Source organism: Ictidomys tridecemlineatus, chromosome 2 (genome assembly GCF_052094955.1).
Source record: "Ictidomys tridecemlineatus isolate mIctTri1 chromosome 2, mIctTri1.hap1, whole genome shotgun sequence".
In the NCBI taxonomy this organism is placed as follows: Eukaryota; Metazoa; Chordata; class Mammalia; order Rodentia; family Sciuridae; genus Ictidomys; species Ictidomys tridecemlineatus.
Window position 1 is genome coordinate 164,294,196 of NC_135478.1, and position 14,204 is coordinate 164,308,399.

A 14,204-nucleotide genomic window follows, 5' to 3' on the forward strand; every position below is an offset into this window, starting at 1 on the left:
GCAGTGTTTCCTACCAATTACAACTAGTACATGAAATCAGCTATTTAAAAGGAGATCCCAGAGTGTGATTTCTTTAATTACATTGACTCTAGAACCAACTTGAAAGAGTAGTTGCTTAATGAATTCGTGAGTTATTAAATATACTGTGTTCTATGACTAAAATGAAGTAATTATTGTGAGAAATATCTTTAATAACCATGATATCTTTCTTATATATTTAATATAAAGAAATATTTTTGTATATTTAAAAATTTTTATAATTACCATCTTGAGGTAGATGTATTTTATCATTTTAGGGACCTGGTAAAGCCCTTTCCATGTGTTATCACAATACAAGGGGCTTAGGAATTTTAGTTGTTATTTTTTTGCCATTTTACAGGTAAAAAAATATTGGGATTGAGAAGTTAAGGAACTTGTCCCAGGTGACATAGCTAGAATTGACCCAGTGTTAAAGCTAGAATTTAAGCCAGGTCTATGACCCAGGAGTTCTTAAAATTATAAGTGCAGTAACATCAATGCTCATAAAAACTAAGAATTTTTTTTCTTTTAGGAGCCATATTAGCTTTCATGTTGGGATTGTTTCATATGCCCTTGGACGAATGTGAAGAACTTTATCGAAAATTAGGATCAGATGTATTTTCACAAAATGTCATTGTTGGGACAGTCAAAATGAGTTGGAGTCATGCATTCTATGACAGTCAAACATGGGAAAAGATTCTTAAGTAAGTTATAATTCTTTTTAAAAATGTTCTAATTATGTAGGTATATATGCATATATAAGTTTTAAAATACAAAAAATATGAAGAAGACTCATTATTAATACCATTAGTTGGAGATAATCACTGTTCCTATTTTAATGAACCACATTGTAGTCATAAATTCTTGGGTTCATGTGTATGAGATTTGCATATAAATGAGAAAATTACCTTTTTAAAAATTTGAGACTATGTTGTATATAGACCACAGTTGCACGCTGTTGTTTCTGAAGTCGTTATTCTAAGCTGTTTAATGATTTTTTAATTTCTTTACAAATACTATGAATCAAAAAGTATAAGTGGAAAGTAGAAACTTAAAATCAACTGCAATCCTATTGTTCAAAGCTGTAGACCTTGCAATGTATTTCCTTCTAGGTGTTTCCTAGATTGTGTACATGTTTATAAACATTTTGTGTAGCTGACATTACAGTTGTAAATTGATATCTTCCCCCCTTTTTCCAATTTTATTAAAATTTCTTGACACATTTTTAAATATTACATTATACTACATACAGAATGTGACAGTACTGTGATTTCTTAACCATTTCCATATATGATATTTATGGGCATTCAAGATATTTATATTGCTTTTTATTTTTTGTGATTATGAACATTGCTTTGATAGAAAACTTTAAATTTATGTCCATATTTCAGAATATACCAATAGATCAGTTTGTAAGAACATAATTATTGAATCAAGTGTTGATGTCATTTTAAAATATTCATCATTTGGAAATAGAGAATATATAAAGAAAATTACCAGTAATTCTACTAAGATCACATTTCTTTCTAGAATTTTTTACAGAGAGAGAGAGAGAGAGAAAGAGTGTGAGTGTGTGTGTGTGTGTGTGTGTGTGTGTGTGTGTGTGTATGTGTGTTTTCATTCCCTTCACAATTTGGGGATGATAATGCACATGTAATTTGATATCTGCATTTTCATTTAGTATTTATCACAGTCTCTTGCGATCTCATTAATATTTTTGAAACATTTTGATGGTGTTCACTCTTCCCTTTAATGAATGTACTATTTTTTTATTTTAAAAATTAGCTATTGAAAAAGAAGGATGCTTAAGATGTCATTATATTTCAAAAAGAAAGTTTCCATGGACATCTTACATCTTTACTTTAGCTTTAAGGAAAATTTCTAGAAGTGCAATTTTGGGTCAGAGGGTATGCATGTTTAAAAAAATCTTGACAAGTACATATATATACTTATTTACCAGAATCAATTTGTATTTATCTTAGGAAATATTTATGAACACCCAACAATTTAAAAAAAAGAATTTTTTTTTAAGTTGTAGGTGGGTACAATACCTTATTTTATTTATTTATATGTGGCACTGAGGATCAAACACAGTGCCTCATATGTGTTAGGCGAGCACTCTACCCTGAGCCACAAACCCAGCCTAACACTCAACAATTTAATGTTTAAAATATATCAGTTTGACAGTTTTTGAAACCAGTATTTCAATTGATGTCACTTTGTTTATTAGTGAGTTTCAATATTTTTTTGTTTTTTGACTATTAATTTTGAGGGCAAGGTCTTTGCTTATTTTACTGTCAGGATGTGGCACACTATATTGTATTTATAACCATATATTGAAAAAGTACTTTCTAATTAATCATCTGTTTAATGAAGAAAGTTAAAAAATTTTAATTTAGCCACATTTTTATAATGATTTTTATAAAGTCTTTTCTACCCTGAAAGTAGGTAAATATCTACATTATTTTCTAGTTCTAAGGTTTTATTAAAATTATATTTTTAGGTCAACTGAAATTCATTTTGAGACATATTGTGAGAGGGTCAAACTGTATTATTTTCTCATTAATTTAAATGTCCCGGTACCATTACCAAATAGTTTTCCTTCCTTTTTTTTAAACTGATTTAAAACACCATCTTTATCTGTTTACATGAGAGTATAATGTCCAAGCTTTTTATTTTTCCCTTTGATTTTTTTTAGTTCTGTAAATTTAGTTTTGAGCCTTTGTATAAGGTGTTTTTGAATGAAATAATGAATCTCCTTTATTCTTTTTCATAATTCTGTTAACTATTTTCATTTAATTTTCAAAGTGAATTTTTGGTTACCTTTCTCATAAAAATCTTATTAATATTTTAATGGAAGTTAATGTGAATTGTACAGGTTATATTGTGGAATGTTGACATCTTTCCAGTTGTGAAATCTCTCCATCTATTGTTGCAAATATAAAAATGTTACTTATTTTAGGTCTTTTGCATTTACTAGAAAGAAGAACTCCTATCAGTTCTCATGAAATCATAATACTGCTTCTTAAAGATTTTTAAATAAAGATTTAAAATTTTAACATAAAATAATCACTTTACTGTGAAATTCTTTTTCATTTTGTTTCTCATGAATATTCATATTTGCATATTACTATTTCATTTTTGCTTTTTCAGAGACTTCTTTATTTTTAATCATAGCTTTGATAAACTTTTTATCCTTTCTTTGATTTTTCTCTTAACTGTTATAGCAAAACAAACTAATTCTCAAAGTTAGTAGCTTAAAATAATAATGATTTAGTCTCTGATTCTGTGATTTGATTGGGCATTTCTTCTGTGCTGGCCTGTATTCAGTTTTGCTACTGGCAACTGGTAGCTCAGTTAATATGGCTGGAACAGCTGAGTCTCTCTTCACATGGTCATTTCTATCCTGGGCTTCATCTCATCATCTCCATCTCAGCATTCTCAGAGGGCAAGCCTCAATGCATAATCACTTATCAAGTCTTGGTCTTATCCCTTGTTTGCTGAGGTCTCATTGCTTGAAGCTTCTTAAACCAAGTATCTGTGTTGGAAAGGGCAATATATAAGGACATGGATTTGAGGAAATGTGATTCACTGGGGGCACTATTGTTATACTCTACCATACTTATCCACTGGTTCTTTTGTTTGTCATGACTTTTTTAATCTTGCTGTTTATTGAGAACACTTTCGTGTTTGTTTTTTCCTATAATGATGACTTTGTGTTATTTTGTGGGTACTATTTTGATTATAGCATCAGTAGAATCTGAGATTGCTAAGAATTTTTTTTATATGTTGGTCTTTCTGTAATAAGCAATTATCATTCCTTTCTCTTCAAATTTATATTCATAAATCACTAAAGCATTTTAGGTCTTTTAGTAAACCAAGGTTGAAACAACAACAATAATAAAGTTTGAACTTTGCTTGAAAGTGTGAATGCTCCCAGAATTTCTGTTCCAAATATATATCAAGAGTCTGTAGAACAGTAAAATTGAATTGATCTTCATATAGAAGAAACATAGATCAGGTTGGGAAAGATAAGGATCTTGTTCATTTTGGAAAGTATTACACTAGTACACTGATGTTTATAAAAGCTTGTAAAGGGTAAATCACCAAGCAGTTTATTTATGAGATTTACTAACAGTTGAGAAACTTAAGTGTGATTTGAAAAAACATCATTAGGAAAATACTACTTAGAGGAAGATTGATAAGGCCATAGTATTTGCAAGGCAGAGAGAATAATCTTTAAGACTGAAAAAAGTCTACATTGAAATTAAATTCCCTTGTAATGGAATTGTAAAAATTACTGCCCATTAATTCAAATACCAATTGAGATATTTTTACAAGCAATTTTTATAACATTGGCTCTGTGTTACCCACTAAAGCAAGTTTAATGTCTAAATGTAAATGTCTTGACCTGGTTTTTAGGTAAGTATACTGTATAAACACTCTGTAGTCTTTTAATTTTACCCTTGGAATTGAACCCAGGGGCACTCTACCATTCAGATAAAACCTTTTGCTCCCATCACTATTTCAAATTTGTATTTTGGGATTGGATCTCGCTAAGTTGCCGAGGCTGGGCTTGAATTTGTGATCCTCCTGCCTCAGCCTTCTGAGTCACTGGGGTTACAGGTGTGCACTACTATACCTGGCACTCCTGCAGTCTTAACGAAACTTCTATATCCTGGCAGCAGGACCCTGAAAAAAAATAGATTTATTCTATTTTTATGCCTTTGTTCTATATAGGTAGTGGCTTTTAGGATGTTGCCATCATTCAGTATCTCTCTCAAACTACACTCTATCCTATATTTATTTCTTCACCTCAGAACTATACTTACAGTCTGAATCAGGGATTAATAAATCACTGCATATTGTTTCTTGTGCATTAATTGGATTGTAAGCCTCTTAGGGGAAATTGTTGTACTTCTTTTTGTTCCTTATAGCACCTTGAGAAAGCCATCTGCAAATAGTAATTTCATAGTGCATGTTTTGGGCTGGGGATGTGGCTCAGTGGATGTGGCTCTTCTGTTGCTCTTGAACTCTGGTCTTTCATGTTTTCCTTCCTTGTGCAGTTTATCAACTATGTGCCCCTTGTGGCAGCACTGTACTGGGCACTTTGGATGGATTCATAAGCAACCACAGACATGGAGTTTATAGTCTATTCATGCAATAATCACACAGATGAGATATATTTTTTTCTTAAGTAAGATATGTGGAACACAGAAATGATTTTCTCTGCTTGGCATGGACAAGGCCCTAGTTTGATCCCCAGTACCGCCAGGAAAAAAAAAAAAAAGTGTGTTTTGCTGGGTGTGGTGGCATACATACGCCTATAATCCCAGCAGCTCAGGAAGCTGAGGTAGGATGATCACAAGTTCAAAGCCAATCTCAGCAATTTAGTGAAGCTTCAGGCAAATTAAGGAGAACCTGTCTCAAAGTGAAAAATATAAAGGGTTGGGGATATGGCTCAGTGGTTAAGCACCCATGAGTTCAATCCCTGGTACCATTAAAAAAAAAAAAAGTACTTGTTTTCTGATTCTTAAGAAAGAAAATCATTTTGATATATATTATTTCTTCTTTTTTAATAAAGGGATAGAATGGGTTCTGCACTAATGATTGAAACAGCAAGAAACCCTACATGTCCTAAGGTAAGTATAGTGTATTATCTTAAATAATACCCATTTCTAACAAGGTCTGACAAAAGCAGTTATTCTGAGGGCTCTTTTGTTAAGGAGAAAAATTCTAAGAAATTTCTGCTAATAGATTTTATTCTTCTATGATGATCTAGGATGTGATGATTAGATCTTTTGTATATCTAGTAAAAGTTACAAAGGTTTAAAAACATGAAAGTCAGAGACTAAAAATAAGGAAGAATTATTTTATAATAATTATTTTAATCAAATTTAGGGAAGTTATAGCATTTCCTCCCCTAGATTTTAAAGAAAAAAATCTATATATCATATATAAGCTCGGTATAGCTCCCCATTTATTTATTTGAAGTTCAATGACCTGAGTATTACTTGAGTTTGTTTTCTTTAATAATACTTGTTTGATTAAGGAATATAATTTATATGCCTAAGAATCCCATGCAGCTTATATGCATTCTCAGATAACAAGCTGTAATAAGAAAAGTCCAATAGATACAGCTCCTCTGTTGCTCTTGAACTCTGGTCTTTCATGCTTTCCTTCATTGTGCAGTTATCAACTATGTGCTCATTGTGGTAGCACTGTGCTGGGCACTTCATAAGCAACCATAGTCATGGAGTTTATAGTCCAGTAGAGCAGTTTAGCTATTCATTCAATAATCACGCAGATGAGATATATTTTTTTCTGAAATAAAATCTGTAGAACACAGAAACAGTTTTCTGAAAGCACACATTTAAAGGGATGTAAAAGAAGGGCTACTTTGAGATCTTAATGTGAAGGCTGATGAGTAGGAGCATTTCTGGCAAAGAGACAAAGGGAATGAGCTGTGCAGGAAGAGTCATAGACAATTCCAAGAACTGAAAGAGTTCCTGAAGACTACAGCCCAGGAACCCAAGGGCAGCATGTGCGGATAAGGCTGGCACAGTAGGCAGAACAGACTGTGTACAGGGCCTTATAGGCTGTGATAGCTCTTTTGGAGAGGATCCTGGGATGAACTCTATGCCTCTTGCTTCTTTCCCTGTATCTTTAGGGCTCCATTTCTATTCCACAGAAGTTGTTGACTTTGAATAAAAGAATAGACTGAATAGAAGGAAACTTTAGCCATATTAAAAAGTGCTTCATTATGATAAAGACAGCAGTCATCTATACATGTTTTAATCCAGTTTTACCTATAATAATTAGAGAAAGACCCTCTGATCTTAAGTGCATGACCAACTCTTAACCATAGCAACCTAGAGACAGAGTTGGATTACTTATAGGAATTCAGGCTATGACTTGTTTATTAAATAGCAAAGCAGATGGGTCCTTGGCAGGGCTTGGCATAGGATACTAAAAACTTTGGCCTTGGTATATTTCTGCTTATTAAGTTTGTATTGCAGATCATCATACAACATATTTTACATACATTCAATGTACAGCCATAAAATCTGAGACATGTAGTGATTGGTGTTAGAGTTTTTTAATAAAAATTATCAGCTACCAAGTTTTAATAACAAATAAAAGCCCTAGGAGTTTGTGTAGTGTTGTTTCAGCTTTACCAAAGTCATAATGCTTTCAAAGAGCACAAAAACAAAGACTAAACTTGTAAATAATATTGTGAAAATAGTGTACTTATTAATCTTTAAGTAGTTTTTATTAATTCTGCTATGCCAATTAACACATAAAAATTGAGAAGTATATGCCTTCTTGAATGTCTTTAAGTCAAATCCAATTATATAGTCAAAGATATTTTTTGTTATTATTCTAATACAATTCTCAGAATGGTCTCAGTTCTTACATCTATTGTGCCATAAAGAAATATCTAATTTAAAATTTTTGCTGAACTTTAAATTTATGCCACACATTGATCTTTTGGAGAGTTGTAGATTGTTCATTCATACTACTCAATAGTATTTAACTTATAGATGCCAAATATTGCTGCTTACAGTGGTATTGTCACTTTTTATTTCACTAGGTAGCTGCTGTAAGTACCATAGTAAACAGAGGGATAACGCCAAAAGCCTTTGTGTTCAGAAACTATGGTCATTTTCCTGGAATCAACTCTCATTATTTGGGAGGCTGTCAGTATAAAATGTGGCAAGCCATTCGAGCCTCATCAGCAGCTCCAGGCTACTTTGCAGAATATGCATTGGGAAATGATCTTCATCAAGTAAGTTGACTTGTATGGCTATCTTTTATAATTTTACATGATTAAAACAATCAGCATTTATTAACTGTCTCTGAACTTTGTAAGACTCAACCAAGATGACTTCTTAAGGTTTTTATATTTCAAAAGATGTGCAATTCATTATATTTTTGTCTGTCTTAAATTTATAAGTCTTCTGCCTTGAATGTATAATTTAGGAAAATTTTGAAATATTCTATACAGTGTGGTTTAAAGCCAATTATGATAATTTTATTGAAGAAAAATGTGGCAGTATGTAGCTTTTCAAACATGAAATTAAATATGAAATAGGTTCCAGCAAATGCAAAACCCAGTATGACAATTTTAGAGAGTATAGTTTGGAGGATACTTAAACATTTATTAAGTTAGCTATGTACCAGGCACTTGTTTAATTTTTTTACATGATTGTCTCATTTAATCATTACTACTTATGAGACAACTATTTCCATTTTACAAGTAAGGAATTGGGGTCTTAAGAAAGGCTAAGTAATTAGAGTCACAACTATTCAGTGACAGGATACTACCTATAATTATAGTTTAAAATTTAAGTTATTTGTAGAGATAAGTATTGTTTCTGGTCATTCTTTTTGTGTAGTCTCATGTACTTAATTTCTTTCTGTCAGGTGTTTCCCACTATTTGTGGGATGCTTAAGTTTTTTGTTTTTGTTGTTGTTTTCTTTTTTTTTTTTTTTTTTTTTTGGTAACAGGAATTGAACCCAAGGGCACTTAACTACTGAGCCACATCCCCAGTCCTTTTTATTTTTAATGTTGACACAGGGTTTTGCTAAGTTGCTTAGGATCTTGCTAAGATGGTGAGGCTGGGTTTGAATTTGTGTTCCTCCTATCTCAGCCTCCTGAGCTTCTGTAATTACAGGCATGTGCCACCACACCTGGCTTGGAATACTTACTCTATAATTTGTACCTAAAAGATAAAAAATAAAACCAATAGCTTTTAATATGGTAATTTTTATATGATGTCCCACTTAAAATTAGCCTCATTATATAGTCTGTAATCTTAACTTTCCTCTCTAGTTACTGAAGTTTGTGTGTTCTCTTTACTTAGTAATTACCTATCTCTTGGAAAAAAGTCTTAATATTACTGACAAGGATTTTCAGGTAGCATTACTATACTTGGATCTTTATGAACTATATATTGGCTATAAAGCTTTGAAATTTCTAATGCATAATTCTAATTTACATGTGTTATTAATAACTGAAATTTTTTATCAATTTTATTTTCTCCTATGTTTTGATAGAATAGCTTAGATATATTCTAAAATTTTATGGTCAATGATCCTATTTTCTTTTTAATTTTTCTGAGAGTAATATCATAATCTTTGTAGTAAAGACATTAAAATAGGATTTCTTTTAAGAGTCACTTCAAACTACTTCTTACTTGGTCAAATCTGTCATTGTTGAATTATGTAAGGCACTTCCCTTCTTGCCTTTCTTTTTTTTCTTCCACCCCCTCAGGGCAGCAAGTGATGGCTATTGAATTTCTTTCTAACATAGATTTCAGGATTTATTGGTCACAGTAAATGTTGACTGTAATATGTAGCTTGCTGTCTTTAACAACAACTTCCCCCTTTCTTATTTTATTCTTGCCATATCACAAGTGGAAAAATAACTTAGACAATGTATTTAAAATATACAGAAGTTATAGCTGTAAGATGGTCATTATGGTAAGACTTCTCAGTTACACCAAATATCAGCAAGAATTTCAAGTAATAAATTTGGATACCTGCATTTTGGGACCAAACGTTTTCAGATTTCAAAAGAAGTTATCTCACTCAGCTGGGTGGTGCATGCCTGTAATCCCAGCAGTTTGGGAGGCTTAGGAAGGAGGATCTCAACTTGAAAGCCATCCTAAGCAATTAAGGGAGGCTTAAGCAACTAAGTGAGATCCTGTCTCTAAATAAAATATTTTTAAAAGGCTGAGAGTGTGTCTCAGTGGTTAAGTGCCCCTAGGTTCAATCCCTAATTAAAAAAAAAAAAAGAAGTCATCTCACTTGCTCTCTTTATTGCTGAAGGAAAAGTAGTTCAGATGTTTAATTCAGTCTTTCTTGCATATGTGTGTTTGTATGTGTGTGTAACAAAATAACTCAGTGGATCTTTTTCTATATCAGATAGACTAGTGATATTTCTTTTCATGCTTCACCATTTTTATTTTTTAACTTTTTTATATCTATTTATTTATTTTTTATGTAGTGCTGAGGATCGAACCCAGTGCCTCACATGTGCGAAGCAAGCGCTCTGCCACTGAGCCATAGCCCCAGCCCTGTAATTTTTATATTGATGAGCAAACCTTTCAGTTTATTTTGAACGACATATTTTAAAAATTGCTTAAATAAATTTTTGTAAAATACATAACCACGTGGATAGAGGTTATACTTTACACTTTCATGTAAATCGTTAGCATCCAGAAAAATTGGCACACTTATTATACATTCCAATGAAATCTGAATCTAAACAACCTATTTAATAGTTTTCTTATTATACATTCTCTTCTTCCAAGAGGAAGAAGACATAGGGTATATTTCCCCTTAAAAGACAACTAAAAAGATTGATAAGAACATTCTAAGCTAGGCGTGGTGGAGCATGCCTGAATTCCAGCTACTCAGGATGTGAGGCAGGATTACAAGGTTCAGGCCAGCCTGAGCAATATAGTAAGATATCTCAGTTTCATTAAGAACTATGGGTTAGTTCAGTGGTAGTACACTTGTCTACCATGCATGAGGCCCTGGGTTCAGTCACCAGTACTGAAAGAAAAGAAATGAATATTCTGAAGTGTGAGTGATCATGATTGCTTAAACAAAGAAAAAATTAAAGCAGAGTTCCTGCCTCATTCTGATCTTTAGAAGTTTTCAAAGTTAAAATTAAAACACAATACTTACTACAACCTTCCTATTCTAAAACTTTTGAATAATTATATTCAATTATTTCTAGTCTCATTTTTAAAATCCCTTTTAACTGTCATGTCTGACATATGTCTTATTTTAAGTTACTTTATATCCTTTTTGGAGCCTCGTAGAATATAAATTATAGGTTAATATTCTATTTGAGCAGTTATTGAAAGTAGTGCTATAATTAAGAGGTATGAGTAGATGGATGGGAAGATTTCATTTTCTTTTGACTATAAAAAGAAGAATATTATTATAGTACTTATAAAGTGTGTTACATGTTCTAGAAAATGGTAGAGTAGGAAGAATTCTTTTTGAATAGGCTCCAGTTACTCCTGCCTGCCAAGTAGTAGCATATTTTTCTTGAAATTGTATTTTTTTACACAAAATTATCCCATATCTCTTTATCTTTTTTTATCTCTACCTCCAAGATTAAATTGTTCATTCCTTATCTTTATAGGAAGAATCTGATACATTGACTTATGCTAAAGACTTTTTTGGGGGAGCAGAAGTATCCTGGGGATTGAACTCAGGTTTTTGCATATGCTAAGCATGTGCTCTACCACCAAACTACACTTGAAGCCATTACACTGAAGGTCTTGATGATAGCTTCTAACATATCATTCCTCTTTGACTTTGTTAATATTTGAAAAGGTTATGTTCAGAGGTTAGGATACATTAACCTTTTTTAAAAAAAAAATCAATACAACTATTGCAGGTAAAGAATATTTTTAGCAGAAAGAGCCTGCCCAACACCTGCAAAATTATGTCTGTGCTGGGCCACAACTAATAATTTTCATCGTAACTAAACATAAATGTAGTGAATGCTGACTCAGTGCTAGGCATTGTACTAGCTGGGAAGGATATTAAGGTTTTTAATAATAGCTTGCATATTTTTTGTGCTTCCTGGATCCTGTCCTCAAATAACTCAGGCTAGAAAACTATAAATATGGTTATAAAATGAGATGATAAATTCACTAATAAAAATATGTACAGTGTTGAGAGTAATTAGATATTTATTCTGTCAGGGTCATCAAAGAAGTTGTAAATTGAATTGATATATGAAGAATGAATAGCTGATTAGGAATAGAATGAGATTGGCAGGACTGGAGATGTAGCACAGTAGCAAAATTGCTTACCTACCATGTGTGAAGCCCTGGGTTCATCCCTGGTCCTACAAAATATGAGGTGGGTAGGAGAAAGAATAGCGAGGAGGAATGGGGAATGATTGTTTAATGATTGAGAGTTTTGAATGGTAAAAATGTTTTTGGAAACATTACACACAAAAATTGTAAAACATTGTAACTAATGCTACTGAATCATACTCTTTAAATTGGCCAATTTTATATATAATTTACTATAATAAAATTTAAACTAAAATGAAAAGCTGATATGATTAAGAGTTATTGATATTGTCCATTGGTTCCTGGCAAGTGCCCTGATTTATGATATGAAATGATTAAATGTATATTAAAAGTAAAAAAAAATCTTTATATTTTATGCTATTAAGCAAACGTACAGTATATAGTTAAGATGCAGGCTTCTGTGTTTTGTAGAAGATAATTAGTAAATTACTCCATCAGTTCATTTTTCCAATCCTCAGCACCTACCATTGTGCCTGGCATGTACTAAGTCCACATTAAGTAAATAATCATAATTATAAATACTTGAGTCAATGGAAAGGCCAAGGAAATACCATATATATAACAGCCTAAGGACCTACCAGTAGAAGAGGTGTCTGACAGGAGTAAATTAATATAAGAAAAGCTTAAGTCTAATCACCACTAGATGAGAATCAATACCAAAAATCGTAACTATTGTACTTCTTGACTAAAAAGTGGGTAAAGTGTAAGGAACAGAAATTTACTTTGAAAAATGGCTAGTGAAACCATTGGAAAACTGGCAGTTTTAAAATTTGGGATTGTTTTTCTGTAATCAGTTCTTGGTAAACCTTTTTTGCCCCTTTGTCTTTTTTTTTTTTTTTCTTTTTGACTATTCTAAACCTTTTAGCAGACTTTTATAATAATGGGAAAGCATTTTGTTTTAAATATCCATTTGATAAATTACAGAGTGTAATAAACATAGACTTTAAGGTAAAAATTGTTTTATAAAAAGATTTTTTTTGCTAAATTATAATTAAATGTTTTCCCAACCATGAGATGAGTATCCTTCTAGTGTCCTATTATTTAAAGGAAAGGAAAAAGTTGAAAGATTAAATTTAAATTCATACTTGAAAAAGTCTTTAGGAAATAATTATTATTACCATCATTTGAAGAATTTAAGTTGATTTTTTTTTTACAAAGTTCAGCAGTACTCATACCCAACTAATATATGACTTTCAATAGATTTATGAAGAAAGCTAAATTTAAAAATAGTTACTTTCAACTGGTGGATTAACTATGGTATATCTAAGCAATGGCATTACTCAGCAGTAAAGAGGAATGAATTACATGTTCAACTATATGGATAAATGTCAAAAGCATTTTATATGATAGAAGTCAGACCTAAAAGGGTACTACTAAATAATTTCATTTATTTTGATAATCTGATTTGTGACCTTGAAGAATAAATGAATGAATAGCATTTTGAGGATAAGGGGATTAAAAATTGAGACTCTAAGGAGTTATAAAATATGTTGAAGTCATATGGGGGGTGATGTAAAGGCTTGAGGTGGAAAGAAATCTATGAACCAGATGCTGACTTCATTCACCAAATGAGTGACTGTAGATTAATATGTAGCATATAATGAGCAGCAGAGCCTTTAAGAAGCATTTTTCCAAGTTAATTTGCCCTAGTGATCTAGAAGAAATAGTAAATCAGATACTACCAGCCCACTCCCAACCCTAAGGTACCTGGGTAGTAATATCAGGAAAAGACTTAAGTCAGAAAAGAAGATAGCACTTTCAGAAGAAGGTGAGATTACACTGGGAGTTTAAACTGTGGAACAGTTTGGTAAGAGCACAGGGGAGGGTTTTAGGATGTAGGAAAAGAGGAGGGCTGCATGAGTGGGACGGAAGAAGAGAATGGAAGGCACAGTGGAGTTTAGAATGGCATGCACATTTGATCTCTGCTGTTACTTGGAGGAAAATGGGCCTAAGGTCCAGAAAAACTTGTCCCACCATCCATGGTGATTGGTTTCAGCAAATGTAGGCGCAGTTCGTGGACTTCAAACTCAGTTCACATAATGATCGAAGTCCCTAAAACTATAGTCACTAAACTTTTTGGCTAGCCACTGAGTACAGAGGTAGTCATTTAGGGTTTTCTTAGTGAACTGAAACCATGTACTTGGTACCAGAGAAAGTCAAAGGCCTACTTCTCGTTTTGACACTGCCAAGGATTGAATGGTGGGTATCACACATCCTAGGCAATCACTTTACCAGTGCTACTCCAGGCCTACTTCTCACATTCTTAATTTGCTCTTTGATACATTTAGTTTAGGATTTTGCTCTTTGCTGTTTATTTTCTGCCATGCTACTTGGACT

The 14,204-nt window shown here is 32.3% G+C and overlaps 1 protein-coding gene across 2 annotated transcripts in view; it reads left to right on the forward strand.

The window, feature by feature from the left end:
* The window catches only part of Pnpla8 (patatin like domain 8, phospholipase A2), a 38,775-nt gene that overhangs the window by 14,168 nt on the left and 10,403 nt on the right, over nt 1-14,204 (forward strand). For both annotated transcript variants that reach the window (XM_021733701.3, XM_005335941.5), the window contains exons 6-8: nt 551-722; nt 5,603-5,660; nt 7,613-7,807. In XM_021733701.3, the coding sequence (XP_021589376.2) occupies nt 551-722; nt 5,603-5,660; nt 7,613-7,807 (425 nt within the window). The remainder of the gene's footprint in view (nt 1-550; nt 723-5,602; nt 5,661-7,612; nt 7,808-14,204) is intronic.